This window comes from Takifugu flavidus, chromosome 16 (genome assembly GCF_003711565.1).
Source record: "Takifugu flavidus isolate HTHZ2018 chromosome 16, ASM371156v2, whole genome shotgun sequence".
Taxonomy (NCBI): Eukaryota; Metazoa; Chordata; class Actinopteri; order Tetraodontiformes; family Tetraodontidae; genus Takifugu; species Takifugu flavidus.
This window is the reverse complement of record NC_079535.1, coordinates 6335200-6357765: the sequence shown is the minus strand read 5'-3', so window position 1 is coordinate 6357765 and position 22566 is coordinate 6335200. Positions and strand designations below refer to the sequence as shown.

Below are 22566 nucleotides of genomic sequence, written 5' to 3'. Positions count from 1 at the left end.
GATAGTTCTCTCTCACAGAAGATTTTTATCTGCAGATGACATAAAGGGGACACGATGTGTTCCAGCACGGTTCAGAACTGCGGATGTCTATCTGGGCTGTTCTGGATATTCCCCTGAAAACCTCTGACAGACCATCTGGCAAAACACACGAGCCTTTATCCTCCGTGACCAGAGTTTTGCCCCACAACTGGGTGGTCCAACATCTGCCTGGCTGGGTTGTTTGCATATTTGTCACATACAGGATGCTGACACATAGAACAAAATGATTTAAACCTAAAAGAAGCATTACCCTGACTGGAAGAGAACCAATTACAGTATTTTTCTAGCAATTGAAAATATTTGCCTCATTTGGACTGGCAGAATTATATAAAACCTCCTAATTAAACCTCAAGTACTGATTTATTTAATTCAAAGGCAGCGACACTTTGTCTGTACCCATCTCCTTCATCAAACACATTTGGTGTTTAACTCTAGATTTAACATATTGCGTTGCATATGGCGACATGAGCCGCTGAGCCAGATGGGAACATTAAGATAGAAGAAACTGTCAACTGGACGTGAGACAAGACTTGGCTGGAACTACATTTGGGGGATTTGCCTGAATACAGTGGAATGTTGGGGGGGGGGGGTTCTTGAGAAATGGTGTGCATTAAAATGCTAGAAAGGGATCCAATGACAGCCATTAGAGAGTGTGAGGGGCTGCGACTGCTGCGCGCTGACATGCCTGGGTGAGAACGTAAGGGATGGGGTTACCTCTGTCTGAAAGAGGACAATAATGGGAGGAGCTTCAGCGGCAGACAGACGGGAGACAGGTGTGAGGGCATTACAACCAACTGCCATCCCAATCAGCCCGATTAGTCAAAATGTGTCTGGTTTACAAGCTTTCTTAGTCACCGGACAGAAGCTTTTGATTTTGCCGATGCAGCGGTGGGTACATTAGCTTCAACTCCACTGAACAAACAAGGGAAAGATCAAAAATGGCAATTATTTGTGTTGTTTATTATGTCCTTACTGGGAGCTCAGCTTGAGGAGACAGTGGGAATTCTACTTGTCATTTGTTCTGTGTGTTTAGTCACTTTCGTGCAGCAGGCCAGCTGCTGAAGGTGTGGCTGTTTATGGAAGCTGACAGGCGACCTGGCGCAGGGTGTGAATGCTGATCCAAAACTGGCTGGACAAACACGCCGGCGTTCATCGTGGGCTGCCCGTGGAGATGTCAAACACAATGATGTAGTGAGCGGCTGCAGGAGGGTTTTTGCAGGCGGGGACGCGCACACAGACGAGAATGCCTTTGCTTTTTTCCCCCCTGTTTTTGATCAGAATCGAGGAACACGCCACCGGTGGTACCAAACAAAGAAACAGCGAAGGATCACCTTTAGCAATCAAAGCTATGGCTTAGAGCTCATAAACGTGCCTGGAGTTTGGAAAACTGTCTCAGACTGTTTTGAATTCATTAATTACAGCGACGCTAATCTCATGGAGACAGGGAGGGAGGAAGAGTAATCTCATAACTCATCCAATTAAATAATTGTATGTTACATGGATTAGGACAGAGCAGCCCTGCTGATACAGAACTTCTGATTCTATAGCATGATGAAAGGCATTTTCCAACACCGATTAGTGTGCTAAACCTGATCATCCTCATCTAGGCTAACCCATCCATTTAAAACTGTAACGTCTGCTGGGAAAACCAAAAATGGGTAGGTGAAGCCAGGCAATCTGAAACAAAGCCTAAATACTGTGGGTTCGTGACAGCTATAAACTGTTTCAGTCCACCTGCTGCAGTCCAAAATTTCACAGCATTCATCTTTTTTCTTAAAATATGAAACGCAGAGAGACGTACAGAGACACGTTCACACCAGCGGACGTGACATTGGAAATGACGCTGACGCAATAATAGGCAATAATGCACCAAAGCTACAATGTTGACTTGACTTTGAGCAATTTGAGTTCTGCCGTGTCTGCACTGCAACAATCAAAGTGGCGTTTTCATAACCTGCGGTCTTTAAGTGAAGATGCCAAATTCTATTTCATTTTCAGCAACCTGCCAAACTCAGGCTCTGAGCCATTTACAGACTGGCACCTTTCATTCCCATTAGTGCTTCACGTTACAAAAGACACTCAATTATTTAAGAAACTAACCAAAAATCGTGATGCGTCACCTGATGAACCCAAAGGCAAGAAAAACAATTTGTTAAAGCAAAATCAGAAGTATTAGAAGCTCGATCCGGTGCAAATGTTATGTTTAGCATTCTGCCTGTCTGTGTTCAGAGCCGCCGAGATTATGCATGAATCTAACCGCTTATCAGCTGACCTTTAAATTGGAGCCGCAGAGTGGCTGCAGGCCCGAGGGCCGACACTCAAACCTGATTGGCTGCTCTGCCTCAGACCTGCTGACAATAGAAATTAACACATCCAGGTGGGCATAACTGCGGGCGACAGCAGTAAGAAATGGAGGGAGATGGAGACTGCCTAAATATATTTCCACTATTTCCCACTACTTCTCTTAAGCTTCAGGAGAGTAAGAAAAAGTCATTATGTGCTGTGAAGCATGCTAACAGGAGAGCAGGTAAGAACAGACAAGCACGGTATTACCTGGATTTTATCTCTCACTTAGTCATCTCTCCTTCTATCGCTCACCTTTTTCTCTCTGTTCCTTCCATTCATTCCCTGTTTTAATGGTAGAGAGGTCTTGGCAGGCTGTGATTGCCTGATAGATAGATATCTCCTGTAGGAAAGGGGACATGCAAGAGGAGATGGGCTGAGGATGAGCTGTGCATTCTGTCGTCCGTGGGGACAAGAGCTCTGTGTGTCTGTGGAGGATGATGGATTACACCCAGGGCCAAGGGTGTGTGCGTGTGGGGTGTGTGTTTGTGTGGGAAAGGTCCCCTTGTGCCGTGTATGTATGCATACATGGAGTGAATTAATTTTTCACAAGAGCAGCTAGAAAACATAATTAAATAAAACAAATGTTTGAGAAGCGCATATCCCAGGAATAAACTTGGACACCATATAGGCAACAGCGCAGCTCTCTGGCAGTACACAAAAGCATCATGTTGTGCTGTAGAAACTAGCACAGGTGGTGGACTACAACGGCATACGTTTGGCCTTCTGTCACATAAAATGAGTTCCAGGAGAACAAGCTTTGGAACTGATTCGCCTGCGCGTGTCTGCGTGTGTCCACGGCGGCCGTTTGATATTTCAGTGTTTGAACGTCATGATGTACATCCACAGTTGATGAAGTGTCCTTGGAGCCCTCCCTGTTACACCCTGTCCCTGGCAGAGGAGTCATGGGGTCAACCCACTCTTCCTGTTGGGTTTGTGTGTGTGTGTGTGTGTGTGTGTGTGTGTGTGTGTGTGTGTGTGTAGAGTGATGTACTGACAAAGCCCGACAAAGAAACACAGCAGCAAATTCGCCCAACTCAAAAAGCTCACCGGCTCACCAGGAATGATAGATAGCGAGGCACTATCACAACTTATACTTCTCTCCCTCTCTCTCTGCATAGGTGTGTGTGTGTGTGTGTGTGTGTGCGTGTACATTTCTGTGGGCTCAACAATGTATGTGGGGGAGAACTTATCATTGCTGAGATGAAGGCCTCATTCTTACAGGAAGATAAATAGACCAAATGAACCAGATGACCACAGTGTTCTTGTTTCTGTGTGTGTGTGTGTGTGTGTGTGTCTGCGTGTGTGAAAGAGAAAGAGAAAGAGAAAGAGAAAGAGAAAGAGAAAGAGAAAGAGAAGAGAAAGAGAAAGAGAAAGAGAAAGAGAGAGTCTGTCAGTGATGAATAGGGGTTTAAAGACCTATATCATACAGATAAGCAAAAAAAAATCAATGCTACAATTCAAGCTGAGTAAAATCTCCAGAAGAATATAAAAACCATATAACCTGCAGTCAAGAGTTGCCTAATTCACTAAGAAAAATAGAAGCTACAGTGTCCACGCAGATTACCTGCCATCTCACAAAACCGTGCAGGGATAGCTGCTGTCTTCCTCGCCAAAAATCTCCTTTCTTCCCATCGAGCAGGATTCCCTCTGGAGCTGGAAAGAGAGATTTGCTACAGGAGTGCGTCTCTCCTTCACGGGGAATGTTGCTGCATTTCATTAGGGATGAGATTCATCACGGCGAGCAAACAAGAGAGCGCTGCAAATCACGCTGGAGGACACGCGTACACGGCTCGTGCACAAGGAGCCACAAAGCAAACAAAGTAAAGAGAGCTGATTCAGGAGACAAAGGGGTACGTCAAGCACGTTGATGCTAGGTGATTGCTCGTTATTGTGGACTTCAAAATGACGCATGGCTGTGTCAGTGGTGGGAACAGAGGCTGACAAAAGGGTTCAATCTTCAGAAGCACGGGTTCCAGCATGGCATGAGTCATTTGGTCCAGGATCTGAAACCCTGTCTGAGTAAAACAGACACCCCAGGGTCCAGTTTAGAGATGACAAGCTCTGACCCTGAAAAAAGGCTGAGATGGGGCCCATTTCAACGGGTCACGGCCCTGTCTCACTGGGACCCACGCTGTGGAAGTGAGTGAACGCAGCCTGGAGGATCCGTCCCGTGATCGGAGTGTGATATCTTAGCAATACTCAAGAACGGCAGCACCAACTGGGAAAGTAGAGGACAGACTCAGGGCGTGGAGCACTGATCATACGGAATCCACAGGGAGGGGGGCGGGCGTCATGTGGCCAAGGCTGGAACAAACCAACAATGGTCAATATAGAGAGGAAGAGGCACAAACTGGAGGCTGATTTCACACTGAAGTCAACAGCTGCAAACGGGACACAACTGATCCATTCACACCAAAGGCACACAAGTCTCTACACACACGCACAGACTGGACAGTGGTCCGGTTGTGGCTGGGGAGATAAGAGGAATGCCACGTAAGCGCAATGGGTTACAGCGTGGGAGAGCCAGAGGGAGATGTTACCATTCAATGCAAGACAGTCCCCTGTGTCTTCCAGCGTATGAATACAATGTTCTGTCTGCTCCAGGCGGTGCTCTGGCTCTGCTTGAGTGAGAGCTGAACCAGCGTGGGCCGGAGCTGGATGTGTATATAAGAGATATTAGATAATGGAATGGCTTCAACCAAAGCTTTGATATTGATTGAAACAAGCAACATAAAACAGATGGGGGACAAAGGAACACAGAGAGCGAGAGGGAAAATATTGTGAAACACACAGACAGAACAGAGACTTACACTGGTTTTTTTGTACCAGTATGAAAAATATTTGTTCTGTCTTAAGTTCTACCCACTGCATTGACAGAGAGAATGAGCGATAATGACCAGCCGACTTCAGAGTTTACGATATAAACCGTTAAATGCAAGCAAACATTAGAAAGGCAATGGCTCCTCTTGCTTGGGTGCGGAGTGGACACCTCTCTAGCTCACACTGGTCTCCCCGGGACAGGTCAATAGCGGGGACGTCTGCCAGGTGCGAGGTTGGCTCAGGTATAATCAATGCCCGCCAGAGGACGCAGAAGACGGCAGGTAGGCAGACGAGCCGGCACGGTCGCCCCCAGGCAGAGATAAAACCGCTCTTGGAGGCCGAGGCTGCGCGCTGGTGGAAACTCGCACCTCAAAATGGTCTTGGGGATTGATTTGACAGCTAATTTAGGGAGGAGATTTGCATACAGCCACGCGCTAATAAGGCGGGCTTTTCTTTTCCGTCCTTTGTCTTTTTCCTCCACCTCTCTCGGCGTTCTCCTCCTTTGTTAGACCTCAGCAAACAGTAAAAGATAATGTAAGCGTATTACAGAGACAACAGATTCAAATTGGATATTGATTAAGAGACTCAAGCCTTGTGTTTCCTCCCGTTAAAGCCTGTGTTTAAATGATTGATTTGCAGCGTCACTCTCTGCATCCTCCTGGCCGCAGGCTGAGCTGTGTACCCAATGCCTTCGATGGGCTCAACATGTCACGCCGCGCTAAGTGCTTTCACACGAGCACACAAAGAGACCTGCCTATCTGATGCCAATCTCCACAGGTCCTGGTGTCACCCAGGTGGAGGCGTTCAAAGAGATCAAGGACAGAGTCTCATCAGCAGCCCTGCACGGTGCAGCCGGACTGACAGGGACGGGAAAAAATAGAGCTCCAATGTCAAATATAGTGAAAGGGGGGGGGGGGGGGGGGGGGGGGGAAAGGCGCAGCGACAGGTGTACCGAGCTGGATGCCAGCATACCTCACAAGACCTTTCACCGGTTTAGAAATGCTGGCAGGGTAGCAGAGAGATTTCTAAAGTGAGCAAACCCACAAGGAAAATGGGGGCCGCTTGACACCCTCTGTCTGACTCACTGTTCATGTTCTTGAAGATGTTGAAAATGGGGAGGATCTGCCTGTAGTACGGCACCAGCGCCTCTCCCACCATGTCGGCAGACGTCACCAGGTGCTGCAGGACCTTCAGGGTGGAGCAGATCACCTGACGGTTTCTGGTGTTCAGGGCGTCTGGAAGGTAAAGGTCAGGGAAGGTCATCGAAAGCTGTAAAGTGAGCGTTTGATAAATAAATGAACACAACTGTCAAAGATGAATGAGCAACACGAGCAAACGTGAGTGAATCCATGGAGTTATTAATTCAGTGATTTCCAAAACAATCTTCTTTATTCTTTATTGGATCAACCACCAGAATTGTGTGGTTTCATATTGATGATGCAGTCAGTGAAGGCGCCACACTTTCCGACTGGGTGATGGCATCAAAATGAGCACGCCGATGATGAGAAAAAGAGCAGCGAGGGAGGATTATCATCCCCACGGCGCTCAGAGCAGCAGACTGCAGCGCCATGTGTGAACAACAGCTCATACGCGAATCCTGAGCTGCTGGGTCACACAACAGTCGCACACGTGAGCGCTGCGACCTAATGTCAGCGCGGTTACGAGCCCTGGCGGCAGTCACCGCTGCAACAGAGGAACACGTAGGAAGCTGCACAATGTGGAAGGGTCATAAAAACAAGAGGCTAATGTTTTTTACACCCTCGTCGGAGTGCATTTGTGCAACCGAATGCATGGTGTGCGTGGGACGCCTCCACTTTGGTGACCTTTCGAGAGCCAGTTTGCTGGGAAATGCCTCTGTGTGTGTGTGTGTGTGAGGGAGCGAGAGTGGGTGAGAGACAGCCCCGGTGGTGATGATGCTCAATCAGGAAATGTATTGTCCTTTATTGCCATCTCTCCGTGTCATCCGTCACTGCTTCCCCAGACATGCGCTGAGATATGCGCTGCCGCCCAGAGAAGAATTTCAAACCTACATAACAAACAATGAAATTCTAATTACCAGCAGAGCAAACACTTTTTTCCCTGCTGTGACATTTGGATTGCTGGACTGTTCAATTATTCATTGCTAGTCTTGCCTTACTAAAAAAAAAAAAAAAAAATGGGGAAAAAAAATTAGAACAAGGAGAGAGAAGTGGAGGGTCTGATGTATTAACGCTGGTATGAAACCTGTGTTGGGACAAATCTGAATAAGGGAATAATCCGTGCAGACCTGTTTCATATTCAGCAAGAAAGTGAAACAATGATGACCTTGTCTTCCATTTCCTCTGAAGTGTCACATGACATGGGGGGGGACGCCTGTGTTTGGCATCAACCTGTTGTTCTGTGTCAGGTAATGTGGGGGCCACCACAACACACTGGACTGTGTGTTCCATACAATGAACGTCTCACATGTGTTGAGCTGAACAAATCAACCCAAGCTCAACGCAGGCATGACGCTGAATCCTCCTCCTGATTTAAGGAAGGAATGAAAGCCTCGATGATACAGTCACAGTGACATTTCCCTTAAAGTCACTGTGACACCTGCACAGGTAAATCAGTGTTTTATGTGCCATCGCCTTCATCCTGCACGTTCACTGTTAAAGGCTGAAGATAACTCATCACATAGAAGTGTTTTTTTTATTCCCTTGTTTGCTTGTTGTTGTTGTTGTTGATTATTTTTCATCCTGCTTGTTAGAGGACCTTCAAGGTTATGTCAGCCGGGACCTTCCTTATTGTGTATTCTCGCTGGGTGACCCGCAGCCGTCATCAGAATGCAGCGGGGCCTGACATGACTCAGTCGCTTTGCAGATAAGAGGCTGCCAGCCACATTGAAGATGTATTAACATCAGAGGAGGGAAAATATATACCTTGCCATTTCAGAAGGCAGACTTTCTCTCCCTCACAATCGCTTCCTTTCCCCTCTGCAACATATAAAAATAATTAATCTCCAATAGAGATATGCGCTGGCGGCTCTGCCTTGTGGATAGCAAAACAGGCCTGGTTTTTAATAAAGCAGGAAGTTAATAAGAAGCAGGCCATTTAAAATTCCATTATCAGTGCAAGTATGTATTTTCATGAGGAGCAGAACCATCACCTTTGATTTCCTTCCAGGAAAATGACCAAAACTGCTGAAAGCTTTGGATTTTTAAGCAAGTGGCCTCAGTGTCAGTGAGTAGCAGGGTTATTTCGTCCAATTAGTTCACCAATTTCAGATATGAATTTAGCAATCCGTGCACTTAAGAGACAAACATTACACAGCACTCGTGCCACTAAATCAATGCTTTAATTATGGCTAAGAGAATTAAAAGGTAAGTAGTTAAGAGTGAAATGGCACAACTCCCTGAGTCCCTGATTCTCCCGCAGCCCTGCCAGGTGTTGGCCGTTCCGGCACGTGCCTGCCCAGACATCCAACACCCACACACAAACAGCAAGCAAACTCCAGATTCACATGCACACCGCCAGCCAACTGCCCATGACATGAACACTATCCCAGGCTCACCAGGCGCCACTTAAAGGCTCCCGCTTTGAAACTGACACTCCACTTGGCAGCACTAGCAAACAAAAGAGAGTGTGAGGGAAACAGAGGGAGAGACGGGGGGGGGGGCTGATATTTCCCAACAAAAGCTCTCTGCACACTGAACGTGCACTGAGATGCTGTAAAATGTGGCTGCCCGATTCACTGGCGACTATTTTTGAACCCCCACCCTTTGGCCTGAGCCATGCCCTTTCCCACCACCTCTCTCTCCGCCAAATGGCACGAGCACGTGCGTGCACGTGAGTCCGTGTCATCGCGGTGAAGGTAAGGAGACGCTGACACAGTTAAATGTAGCATGTCACCAGGCTGCGTGTGGCAGATTAGCAGGTACTTCCAGAGACGCTTCTTCTGGCAATCAGGAAAACAAGGACACTTTGGCCTGAAGGTTAAAGTAATAATAGGAACAGTGCGACACCAAGGCCATATTAGGACCTGTGGCAGGCCCACTCGCCTGGTGAGGGTAGAGTGTGACAGAGCAAGTATGTAGGACAGGTGAGTTTATTTCTGGGGCTGTTTATTTTTATAGGACGTTATTATTTCTGCAATTGTCACCTCTTGGTAAATTCTTTTTATTGGCCCTCTAAATTTGCCCTCCTAGCGTATTTTTGCTGCTTTCAAATGCACCTGTGTCTTTTAATAACAGGGAGACAATTTTCTAGCTTTTTAGCTGTAGTTTTTGAGGGCTGCAAATTAAGAATTTACTTTTCAAAACAGTAAATAATGAAACAGCAAGCAAACATTGAGTTGATTGAGGATAGAAATACACATTAAATGAGGAAAACCTGTCAATCATTGATATATTAATAGTATCTCTACAAACTGCCTGCAAGAAAATGAGACGGACGCTCTTCAAACTCTAAAGTGCTGTGAAAATGCTGTGATGATGTCCGTCCCAGTGACTAAACACGCAAGCAGAATTCAGAGAAAATGACTTACATACATTTTAAATCCACAAACTTAATTAAGTAGCCTTGAGATAATTGGATGATCCTTTCAGGGGCAGAAAAACACGGTGAAGGTGAACTGACATTAGGAGACGTAGGGCCTCCTGGGGGAAGGGTTGTGGTGTGTGTGGGTTGTAAAGCCTGAGAGGAAGACACTTACTCTTGATGGGCATGATGAGCTGGGGGATAACAGGCAGGATCCTGGGCCCTCCGTGCTCCAGCATGTCATGGACCCCCTGGCGGGCGAGCACCGCGTACGGATGAGTGGTCTCGCTTAGGCCGTCGAAGAACAAGGGCAGGAAGTGATGGTAGTCTAGCTTGTCGATCTCCACCTGAGGACAGAAATGTACATTCACTTTAAAATATGGCAAAAAGAGCACCTTTAATCCAGAGGGGCCGACACAGTGAGGGAGCAGGTCGACCTTCACACAAGGGCGTTTGATAGAGTGAGCAGCCACTGAGGGAAGCGCTAGCTAACAGGGACAACGTTTTGACGCTGGCGCTGGTTTTACGCCTACAAACATAGAAAAGTTCTGCAAATAATTCAAACGATTGCTGAGATTTAAGTGTTCGTTGTTTTGTCCTTGACTTTGAGCTTGTGGCCTCCATTAATAACCCCTCCAGTCAGCACCTTCTCACATGCGCATGCTTTGCCCACACAATGGCCGAGGACAGCTGGTCAGGAGAACAGGATACCGGTGCCTGCGCTCTGGTACGGACACACGTGTTAACACCTGTTACCAGAGATCGGCGCAGGCGCGCGCACGTGTAATTGGGGAGGGAGATGGAGCCGTGCGTCCGGCTGTAGGTCAATAGCAGGCTTTGATGTTTCCTTGGCTGAGCGTGAGCCGCTGTGTGACAAATTAAAGTGAAGCCTTTCATGTCTGTGGAGCCATCAGAGGAAAGCCACTCCATCACATGGGGCCGCAGGCTGTCCTTGAGCCTTCTGTGTTCAGACAATCATATCACATTTTACATGTCAGCTCAGTGCCGTGTGGCTACATTTGAGTCCGCTCTGAAGGTACTTGTACTTTACTCGAGTATTTACATTTCCTGCTGCCTATTTTTCATAACGTTTGTTTGAACAAGGGTGTCTATTTTTATGTGTTTATAAAAGGGCCACCGGTCGTGGGGGAGCCTCCCTGTGGCACTATTGTTGAACAAAGGATGAGAGGTCGAATAGGCGATCCTGTTCGTCATCTTATGAAAGGTGATCCCTTTGGAAAGCAGCTCCAAGCAAGCAGCTTGTCCTTGAGGACAGCTGAAGCCCTAAGGACGGCCTCACTCTACGTCCATAAACAATCACATATAGAGGGCACGCATGCCCTCACAGACCCTCCCCCCGTTGCTGGTCCACAATGGTCCGTGCTAAAATGTCACCCGGGCGCTGATGTTTGGTGCTTTCAAGTCACCGGCAAGCAGAACCTTCAAAGCGAGACAGACAAGCGCTGGCTGCCCTCGCCGCTTACATCCCATCCTTCTTGATGAACGTGTCTCAGAGCGGCCGCACACAAAGAGAGGGGAAATGACAGCGAGATGGAGAGAGGGGGCCAGGGAGAGAACGCTCCCACTGTTAACACAGAGAGACAAGGCTGATCGCTTTGAGGCAATTCGTCGGCCAACCTTGACCTTTTCTCCTGCTCGGTCAAGATCGTCGTTGTGAGTCAGGCGCGGCGAGGGAGGAGAGCGAACGCAAACATGCAGTCACATGGGCGGAAACGAAAGGGTGTGAGGTCGATGCTAGCCAGTGCCGGGCAATAAAATGCACAAATTCAATAGAATGTTCTGCACTTCTTTCATCGGAGAGATGGAGAGACAAATCTACTTTAATACAAGACGTTTCCATCTTCACAATTAAATTTGGATCCTCCAAAATGGATATAATGTTATTCTCAAAGACTTAAAGTTCCTTTAAATTGACAGGACAGTAAAATTAAAAGCCTAAGGAATACATGAAATCACTCAATAAAAAATGTAAACGTAAACTCGCAATACCAACCAATACTTCAAGCTATTATGGAGTGTAGACACACACACACACACACACACACACACACACACACACACACACACACACACACAGACACACATATTCTCAAAAACACAATCCCGTGGAATCTTAATCAGCAGCTGGGCTGAGCGGTAAGTCTTGCATCCGTTATCGATTCTCCGCCCAGGTTTGTTTGTCTTTGGGTGCCTGTGGGAATTCCCCCCGGAGTCCGGGGAGTCAATGCGAGTGGAGCTAAGAAAGACTATCAGCCAAGTTGCAGCAATTAGCCTTGGGACACAGAGCCGCACGTCTACTCTGGTCAGCGCCGCGATAGCAGACGCACAGAAGCAGACAAGACCAGGAACAAGTCTGGGGAGAGCCTCTGGTCATTAAACAACAGTATCAGCAACTCCCCCCCCCCACCCGTGACACTCAGGAGACCAGCAGGAGCGGAAACTGCAGGCTGTCGCATTAAATACACACTACTGGACGTGACCGACTGTAGGTTTAGGTGTGCGGGTGGGACTGAGGACAAGTGGCCTTTAGCTGCAGCCCTACTATCTCCTACAGAGCTGGACCACCTCCGACACTAAACATTCCATCCAAAGATACAGCAGCTTATTTAAAGGCAATGAAAACAGAATAGATGGGCTGAAAATATACCGTGACCCGACCATTTGTGATTCTAACCTTTGGCATCTCACAAAAAGCGCGGCTCATAAATCACCAGGCAGCTCGCCATCTGTTTGACAATGATGCTATTTTAATTGATATTGTGGTAATGAGTTGACCTGGTTTCTGTTACCACGAGCATGGAACGAGCTGGCAGATGAGCGGCTGTCGGTTCGGCTTGGAGAGGGGAACAGTGAGTCATTCATTACAGTCAGCGTGGCCCAACAAGCACAAGGAAGTGTGCAAAAGAATATCAAAATGGAGAACCAGTCAAGACAAAACTGGCATTAGCATTAGCTTTTCCCTGCTACAGGAAAACTAACATAACTTTCCAAACATCTTGACCTTGTCATCAATAGCAGTTCCCTGCTCATACTATTCATTTATTTATCCAAGCCTGCCCCAAATTTAACTCCTGTACTGTGCAACTCTGTACACTTACTGCTAAAGGAAACACCAGATCCATAGAAAGAAAATAATATTCATTCTTTCTCGGAGAAAGAAGACCGGAACCGGCAAATGAATGGGGCTCGAGTTACTCCCGTTATCTCACTTGACAGCTGTTTCCATCTAACAAGCATGCAAGTATGCTTAATTCAAGGCAATACCAGTAACGTGCACGGAGTCACGGGAGGTGATAGCAAACACAAGCTGGATGGGATTTCTGTGGCGTCAAAGATAGTTCAAAAGAAGGTCAGAAAGTGTTATCAGTTTTTGTGAAAACACACACAAACACACACACACACGCACAAAGATAAAGAGAAATGTATTGCCAAGAGTCCCAAATGTTATATTTTGAGCAACAAAAGAGCCAGAATAATTAAACTGGTGACAATAGCAAACGCACTGCTTTTGTTGGTGTTGCTATTAAGAAAATTGAGAAAGTGCATTTTCTCTTCCCGTTTAAAAAGAGGGGACATTTTCATTCAGGAGCTTGTTATGCTGGCAACGGTAGTGAAATCCAATGTGTTTATGGGCAGTTCCAAATGGTCAAATTATGGTCAAACAGTCAAACACAATCAACCTGATTTGCTCCTTTCCTTTTTTCTGCAGCAGGTTCCTGAGTCTAGTCTGGTGTGGAGCGGGTCCAAGAGGAGGAGACGTTGAGGGGCAGGGGAGAAGCTGTCTGAAGCCTGCTCCACTTCTAAAGGTGAAGAAGCTAAATAAAGCAAAGACGCTGCTCCCTGTGATGGAAGTAGGCCAGAATGGTGAGTAAATGAGAAAAGGAGGGAAGGAAGAAGACAGAAACACTATCCAAATGAACTTTGCCTTATATTCACGTGCCGTTAGCAAAGATTCTGTGTCATTCTGGACATTCACGCGCCCCGGCCGTGGTCGCAAAAGTCACAGTTTGCCGGTTAATGGTCTGATTGCATCTTTGTCTTGTCTGTACGGCCCCTGCTCTTAGCTCTCAGTGATTACAGCTGAGCAGCCGAGCTTGACAACACGCAGGCAGAGCCTAATCAAGTCGGAGAGAGGGAGGTGTAATCAGCATTTCCCCTCCAATCAGCCCCAAAATCTGTCTCTAATCTGTAGCCAGCCATTGATGGCTTTGATTGATAGAAAGCATTGGTTATCTGTCTATGGGGGCTCGCAGGGAGCAGCGCAGCAAGCGGGAGCGAGAGACAGATTCGGCTTATCAGCCATCGCTACATTTGTTGCTACTTCCCTCGTTGAGCGAGCACTTTTTCCTCACAGGCTACAACCACTGCTCTCCTCTCATTTATCATACCGAAGAATTAAATGTGGACACTTCAAAGTACTTCCACACACACGGGTCCCTGGGGCATGTGTTTTCTCCCTGTTTAAAATGGAATGGCCCAATCCATCACTGGCTGTTTGCGACGGAAACGGAAACTATGAGGAGTATTTGTGTATATGCGTGTTTATGTGAACGCACAGGCATGTATCTGTCATCATACGGGCCCCGGATGACTGTGTTACACTGCTAAAAATGTCTCTCAAACATGCTTGTTTACACCGAGCACGCGATGCATTGATTTTACCAACAACAACGCACCGAAACAATAGGGACCGTGACAAATGTTGGTTCTCATAACAGGGTGGTTTTAGCAGACTGTGCCATCACTTATGCACGTGGATCAATAGAATAAGAAAACAAAGATCAGATATTGACTGCACACATAGGCACATTTGTTTCCATTAGCTATGCTGGAACGCCTCATTTCCCTTTTTACAGCATGTAAAGTATGCAACACTCATTTTCCCTCATTTCCCTTTTTACAGCATGTAAAGTATGCAACACTCATTTTCCCTCATTTCCCTTTTTCCCACATTTAGTTCAACCTTAGTTAATAATATCTCTCTAGGTTTCAGGTTCAATTCCAGGCTTGAGCCTTATCTCTGTACAGTTTTGCATGGGTTTCCCCGGAGATTCAAGTGTCCTCCGTTTAGAGTTATCGGTCTGAAGAGGATTTGGATTACTTGGTTTGAGTTATTGCAATCTGCAAACTCAAACTCAATAAAATGCAACACGGGAGGGAAACTAGCCCTGAAGAACATGAAGAGCATTTGTTTAATGAACATCCCTGTGGTACCTTGTTCCGGCCAAAACATCGGGAGCAGCACCAGTGACTAAGTAAAAAACTATTTTCAACATAACAAATTCAACAAATGAATCCAGCTGCGAATGCTGGTGCCAAATGTGCTGAGTCAGTAATCCCCTCCCTAAGCCGTGGAGAGGCACACAGGATCTGCAGCATCAGTAGCAATCCGCTGTGTACTCTCAGCAGCGAGCAGCAGAGGCAGGACGCCTGTCAAAGCTTGGCCCGCTGCCCAACGGGACCTGCTTGCCAGTGGAAAGCCCACGTTCTCTGGACGGCAGATGTTAAGTTTGGACTCACGGAGATGCACTGGACACAAAACTGCAGAGCTGTGACCAGCAGGGTTTATTTAAAGGTCTTAAAGGATGTGTTTAGAGTCTCCTTCCAATGTAGCCTGGAGAGGAGACTCAAGGTAACCAGAGGTCTGGTTCATCCAGACATGGCTGCAGCAGAGCTGTTTTTCCTGGATCACCCACAGATCTGACGGGTTTCCAGGCGATGCTGCCACAAAGGTGACGATAAATCAGAGGATGATCAGCTGTTTTTCTTTTTTTCCCTGCTGGAATGATGTGATTGTACACGGATAAAGCCAACTGCTGCCAAGAGGACGGAGACGCCAGAGCTGGATCAGAAAGCGTACACGGAAAACTAATAAAGAGAGTGTGACGCTGCAATAAGTGGCAGATGCACCATGGATCAGTAGAGGTAGTGGTAGTGGTTCAGTAGAATGAATTAAAACACCTGACAATGGGAAGAAAGTGGTAGAAATATTCTTTTGAAGAAATATCCTTTTGATCCTAACAAGGAGATCAATCTGTCATCCTTAAAGGAGAAAGCTAACTGTGAGAGAAAGCTAAGACCGTGGCGCTCCATTTTAACCTGAGTGGGAGAAATGAAGAGATGAGTGTTTGCTGGGCAGACTGATGCTTATGTGCATCCAGGGTTGGGTCCCTCTCATCTGAGGGAAAAGCTTTGGTGATCAATGGGGATCGACTGTTTGAGTGGCAGCTGTCCAAATGACGGGTCGGATGAGATAATGGCTAAAAAGAATGAAGCTTTATTCACCAGGAGGCCCACTTACACAGACGGCCCCATCATCCATCTGCAGGCAGAGTTCTGCCGTTTCTTCACATTGATGATAGCATCTTCGGTCCCATGGTTCAACTCTTTCACTGGAGGCCTTTGAGAGGACTTTGAGGGAATCTAAAAGGAAAGGATTGTTTCAGGGAGGCTGACTAATGTGCTCGACAAGCGGGGCCTTATGAGTGGGATGAAAGCGAGCTTTTGAAATGTTGCTGGAAATGTAGTGCCGCGTGAATCGGAGCGCTCCCCTGTTCAGAACTGTGACTACTTCTGCAGGATTCCTGCTTCGGAGTCTGGCTCTGATCATTTGTTAATCATATGAACGCACCACGGCGCATGCTGTAGCCCCAGTCATATCCGAGTCCTCCTGCTGGAAACAAACAGCACCAAAACAGCACAAAAAGGGTGTAAATGTAACGGGGAGACTAAAAGGATTTGAGGTGAAACACACCCACATGCACCCACCACCAGCGGCTGAGGTAGCAGGCGCTCGCATGACCCTTCAGGGTGATGACACGTTGGGAAAATGATGGTGCAGTTTGAGCTCTAAGCCCGGATGGAACAGTCCTTTCCACACTATGAGCTCAGAGTTACACCGGGGTGGGTCAAGGGTCACAGAAGGGGATACTTCTGGTGATGGGACAGCGTGAGCGCGGCAGATTAAATTCTGTTGTTACGTGGTGGCCTGGTGTCTGTCGGTCACCCTGCAGACATAAATCTCTATTGTTGTATGCTCAGGTCGTTTTTTTTTTGGGGGGGGGGGGGTTTCATCCGGTGTGGACCTTTTACTGGCAGCAACCGATGAAAAGGTGAGCAGCTACGGGATGAAGTGCTGCCACTTTATCCTTTTTGCATTTGATGCAAGCAAACACAGGAGCGTGGCCCCCGGGCGACCCTCTGCCTCCTTCCGTTTTGAATATCTACCTCTTCAGAGTAATTAATCCATTTTGTCTCTCCATCCTTCTCGAGTGTTTTTGCAGGACACCGTAGCTACGAGCCTCACTGAAGAGAAGCAGACTTGAGTTCTGAACATTAATCAAGTCACTGCAACTTCTTTGCCACTATTTTCTGATATCCCTGCACACAAGAAAGTGGAGCGGCTGAAGGTCTATTCGAATTCAAATTCTGTGTATACTTTTAGGCAGAATTAATTTTCTGCATTAATACCGTGTGCAGCAAATAATAACAACAAAAACACGCGTTCTCCTTTCGGTCTCCTCCTTTTCGAACTTAATGTCTAAATTTGAATGTGCACGTCTGCAGTAGCTGACCTATTTACATTATAACCAGGAGACATTCCATTAAATCAAAGCTCACTTGTTTAGATGGAATAATCACTTATGCCGCAACAGTTTTTTAGACTTCCTGAACATATTGCGTGGATTCCAAATTCATTTTTGACTAGTAAATAATGCGAAGCATTTAGAAAACAAGTGAAAAACATCTGCGTCCGGCAGGCTGTGCTTTATTATCTCTGCTGATGCACTGGTGGTAATCACCGGCGTGGCTCAGGAGAAATCAGGGAAGGCTGAAGTGCCTCTGAAACCCAAAGAGTGGGGATCCAGAGAGAGGCATTTTGAATGAAATATGGCGTGTATTACTCCTTTCTGCTCTCCAGACAGGGTCGTCTGTCATAGCCAGGAAGAGGCCAGAGAAAGTGGGCTAAGTGGTCAAGCCATTTCTTGTGCCTTTCCAAGTGGCTGAATAGATATTAGGATTTTACAGGCTATTACACACCATAATTGCACAGCATATTGAATTTCAAGCGATTTTCTTAAACTGACTCCCTCTTCCCCGCTTTCTATAAATAAACATTTTACAGCATGTAAAGTATGCAACACGTATGGGGTGTGATTTACAGGCTGCGCGTGACACACACTCTGTGGCGCTCACATAAATTCAATAACAGCACTCTACTAATTGCATGGCTTAAACCCAGCTTTGGCTCTTTAGATATTCATCTAAGCCAATTAGACGAGAGGCGGGATGGAGACGGGGCGTAATCCTGACTGCAGAGCAATGTCACTGGAGGACCTGCTGCATGCAATTTACTCCTAAATAAACACCCCTGAAGGGTTTAGTCACAAACACAAAGGAAATATAACTTTTTCAAAGATATAATAAGCTGTACAGGTGAATTAATAGCCTCCTTATGGTTCAGAAGAGGAGTGGCTTTATTTGGAGGTGATTCTATATGAGATCCATTTTCTAAAGGTGCGCTCAGGTTTGGTGCTTTGCTTGATGTGTGACACACACAATGACAATCATGACAAAACCCCAGAATCATCTATAAAATATTAAAGCAGAAATTGTGACGTAAATTAAGATGGAGAAGGCATCGCAACTTCCTCCCCCTGTACAAAAATGAACCCATTTGACATTGAAATGGGCTCTGCCAGTCTGTAATTGTGATAGATTTTGGACCGAGAGTCTTCACAGTATATTGAGCTGGGAGCAGAATCCATATATCAAGAACTAAATAACCAATACCTAAATGGCATCTTACAATTAAGAATGCTCTCCTCTTAGTGGGTTCCTGAAAGATCTCCGCTCTTGAGAATCCTGTCTAATTCAGAGCTCACTTCATATATGCATCGGAGCTTCATGGACAGCACCATCTGAGCTTTGTTATGATAAAGAGGAGAGAGAGAAAAGATTATGAAATGCTGATGGAGCACCCTCAGCGTTGCCATTCATCAACATAATTAACCATAATCAGCACCATCCGCAGAGGTGGATCATGGAGAGAGAATCTGTTAAATATATGGAATGAAGCAGAGCTGCAAAAGCATGTAGCCTCCTATTTAAAAAGGCCCATTAAATGGCTGCAGACCAGGGAGACATGCAGCATCACAGCCACCACTCTAATGCTGTTAACTACCCAAAGTTCTCACAATTCCTTCGTGACAAAAATTGGTAAAGATGAACAGTGTTTCTGTCTCAACAAGTCTCTGGGCTTTTTTATGTCACTATTCTAATCATGAAATAAACTGTTGCAGATATGGTCTAATGCTATTATTGTTGAATGTAAAGCACTAAACGGCAGAGGCTCCTCATGCACCACACCATTCAACTGTTTTTGTCCATTCCTGCATAATTCCACTGCTGATCGGGGTCAGCGGAGGTTCCTGTCTGGAATAGCCCGTCTTCAGCCCAGTTCCCATTACAAATGCTTATCTGTTCCACCTCATCCATTATTAAAAGGCGAATGCAGCAGGGGCCATGTAGACTACTTTATGTGGGTTTAAAATTTAAATACTTCAAAATTTCTGGGTTATTGGAACAAAGACCTGGCAGCACATAGGTATATTAATGCACGGGTTCACACAGACATTTTTAGCTAATGCTGCATTTTCCTCAAGAGGCTGTGATAGCTGTCTTACCATTAACTATATTAGAAGCCTAAAATACTGATTAGGATATAATTAATATGAAAAAAGGCCAAGGTAAATTACTTACTGTCATGTAATAACGTCTACTAGAGTTTATCTCTGGATCTGGTTTGTGCACTCAGTAACAAATAACTTTTAGATTTCAAATGCTACACCTTGCACAACTGACTGAATGCTGCTGTTTTGTCATTTCAATTGTTTCCCTCAAAGGTCACAAAGAAAGTTCCAACACAGCCCTTCTAAATGGCTTGTACGTTGAAAAGGGATCCAGTGCTCCGTGATTCACAAGCTGGACTGCCAGGAGCCAATCGCCTCTGACCCTGACCTTTTCAGGAACTAATAGAATTACAGCACATTGAATGCCAATTAAGTAAACACATAAGTAGAAAACAAAGGCGGCAGAAAGAGCACAGGAGTTTAATTATTATAAAACCCCTAAAGGTAAACACATGTTTCTGCAGCAGCCAGCCTCGCAGAGATATAGGTCAATGAGGATAGAATGGATGAGCGTGTGTGTGTGTGCATGTGTGTGTGCATGTGTGTGTGTGTAGACCGAGGTGCAAGAAAATAAAAGCCAAGAGGAGGCTTTCAAACGAGCGAGGCAGGCCGGCTTACGAAAGAGTTGTTAATTTAGCCTCGTTTTAATTAGCTCTTCTGCCAGAGCTGAGCAAAGCTATCGGGGAGCCCTGAAGATCTGAGCAGGCTGAAAGAGGCAACCAGCTTGGCAGGCCCAACGCAGTTTATCTGACCAACAGCTGGCCACACAGCACCCACCACGCCTGGAACCACTCAGAGGTTGGAAAAACAGACAGATATTCCTGGAACTGGGTCGACCATTATGGACGACACCGACTTCAACATGTTTTATTAAATTTTGTTTTTATTTTTACCACTCCCCATGCCTAAATTAATTCAGAATTTGGTATTTATTACCTCTTAAAAATGCAATGACAACATCTGAAAGTTGCTTCTGCTCCTGACTCGTGATCTCTAGGGACGAACCTTTACACAGAGCATGCCTAAACTATATTGAACGCTGTGTAGATATCCTCTCTGTAGATATGAGGGCAGCTGATATTTAAAGAGTTTGACTATTTTATGAGTTTCACTCCTATAACCAGGCAAAAATAAGCAAGGAGGCGATTCCTTGTGAGCAGCAAACAGTGCATGCCCTGTCAGAATGAGCAAATATGAGTTTAAGGGCCTTAGTCTTCGGAGAGGATTTATGACATGGGGTCTTATTATCTGTAGGTCGGATTACTGCCATACGCTCCCATCCAAAAAGAGAGATTCCACGCCACATAAAGCCGAGAGTGTTGACAGAGCTGTGCCATACTCTCACTTCCAGCCCTTATTATTTGGATGTTCCACTTCTTTGGCTGATAATGATGGGTTAGTCACCCAAAGCCTGATGGATCCACTCACACTTCACTTGTTGGCCGTAGCATCGGAAAAATCCAAAAGGTCAAGAGGACCTGGGTGTTTTTCTTTGGTGACGCCAAACTGATGAAGCCTCCACTTGAAAGAGAGAGAAATTAGTAGATGAAATAGATACCTTGATGGAGATACAGCAAAGTCTGTGCGGTAACGTTGGGGAAGAGGTTATTGTACTTGACTTTGAAGACAGAGGAAGCGGCGGGAGTGCTCCAGACAGAGGAGTGTGATTAACATGCTGCGGACAGCCAGTTAGACTCTGTCTGGGGAAATATACAGCGACTGCTTTAATAAGCTTTAATAAGATGCAGCCTGTTTATTGTCCTGTTAATTAGCAAAAGATGTAAACAGAATCCTTAAAGATGCTCAGTGTGAGAAACAAGACAACAAATAGCATTTCACAAAATCCACTAGATTCAAACAATCATAAAGACTCTGTTCAAAAGTCCCCCAACAGTAAAGCACACAGATTTTACGGTCCAATTATTCTGGACAACGACCAAAAAAACTTGTGTATTTCCTCATTGTAAACACATTACCTATAGAGTAGAACCTGCAGGAACATGCTCACTGTACACACACCTGCACACAATAGCCCGGCCCAGACCAGTACTCAACAACTGCTCCAGGCCTCTAATTGGCCCCGTTACTCCTCCTCATCACTCTCTCTTTTTATGCTCATGAAAGGAGAGGGTATTATGTCTGCCACATTCCTCTAACAAGGGCCTGGCACTGCAACTGGCACTTACCAAAGTACAATAAAACTCTCCAAATGAAACCTGGAGGAAAAAACACCCAACAAGAGAGAGAGAGAGAGAGAGCATGTGTGTGTGTGTGTGTGTGTGTGTGTGTGTGTGTTGACAGAGACTGACAGAATGGGGATGAGATGGAGATCAGAGCCATACACCGAGGTGGTGTGCTACAAATTGGGAGACAAAAAGGATGCACCCTGGTTTCCTGTAGAGGACCCAGAGGTACTGAGAAGAGCTCATTCAGGAGCATCTAAATATGCTCAGAGAATGTGCTACTCCAACCCCTGAAGGTCCCAACCAATCACCACAATGCCAGATATAATGAAGACCACTGAATGGTTCTTGCTCAGGCTCCTCTGGACTCTCGGTTCACGCAGTTCACGTACGAGGAAGAGAAAGTGGTGGTCGATGAAGCTATCCTCTATCTGCTGCAAAGGCCTGATGCTCAACTGGTTATATAAGGGATTGGAACTGTCAGGATCATATTCTCTGACTTCATCAGCGCCTTCAACACCATTTAGCACCTCCTGCTAAGATGACATATGGGGGTGAAATCCAACCTGTTGGCCCATATTACAGAATCACTGACTGAGAGACATAATCTCGCCTGACACTGTGGTCCACAGCAACGGGGAATCATGAGGGCCAGTTCTCCACCCTGTCTGTTCACCCGTACACGCCTGACAATTACAACTCAGAGTCAAAGCATATGCTGAAGAACTCACATTTAATGGTGGTGTGCATCAGGGCTAGACGGGAGGGGGGGTAGAAATGGAGGGTGGAGGAGAAAGGGTGAAGTGGTGCAGGAACTACAGGTGTTTGGGACAGCCGTTGGAAGTAACAGGACGGGTGGTGCTGTACAGGAGGCGGCCGCGGGGACCTTCAGCATTACAGGCTGGTGTTCTTCTCTATGCTCGAGTGGCGCTATGCATCTAGAAAGACTGGTGAAGATGACATTG

General features: G+C 46.2%; 1 protein-coding gene across 5 annotated transcripts in view; it reads right to left on the bottom strand.

Annotated features, from left to right (window-relative positions):
* The window catches only part of pacrg (PARK2 co-regulated), a 94244-nt gene that overhangs the window by 28580 nt on the left and 43098 nt on the right, over window positions 1-22566 (bottom strand). For 3 of the 5 annotated variants that reach the window (XM_057011729.1, XM_057011728.1, XM_057011731.1), the window contains exons 3-5: window positions 9881-10052; window positions 6291-6440; window positions 3950-4038 (exon numbers count right to left, since the gene is read on the bottom strand). In XM_057011729.1, the coding sequence (XP_056867709.1) occupies window positions 3950-4038; window positions 6291-6440; window positions 9881-10052 (411 nt within the window). The remainder of the gene's footprint in view (window positions 1-3949; window positions 4039-6290; window positions 6441-9880; window positions 10053-22566) is intronic. The other 2 variants (XM_057011732.1, XM_057011730.1) reach the window with 1 other exon arrangement.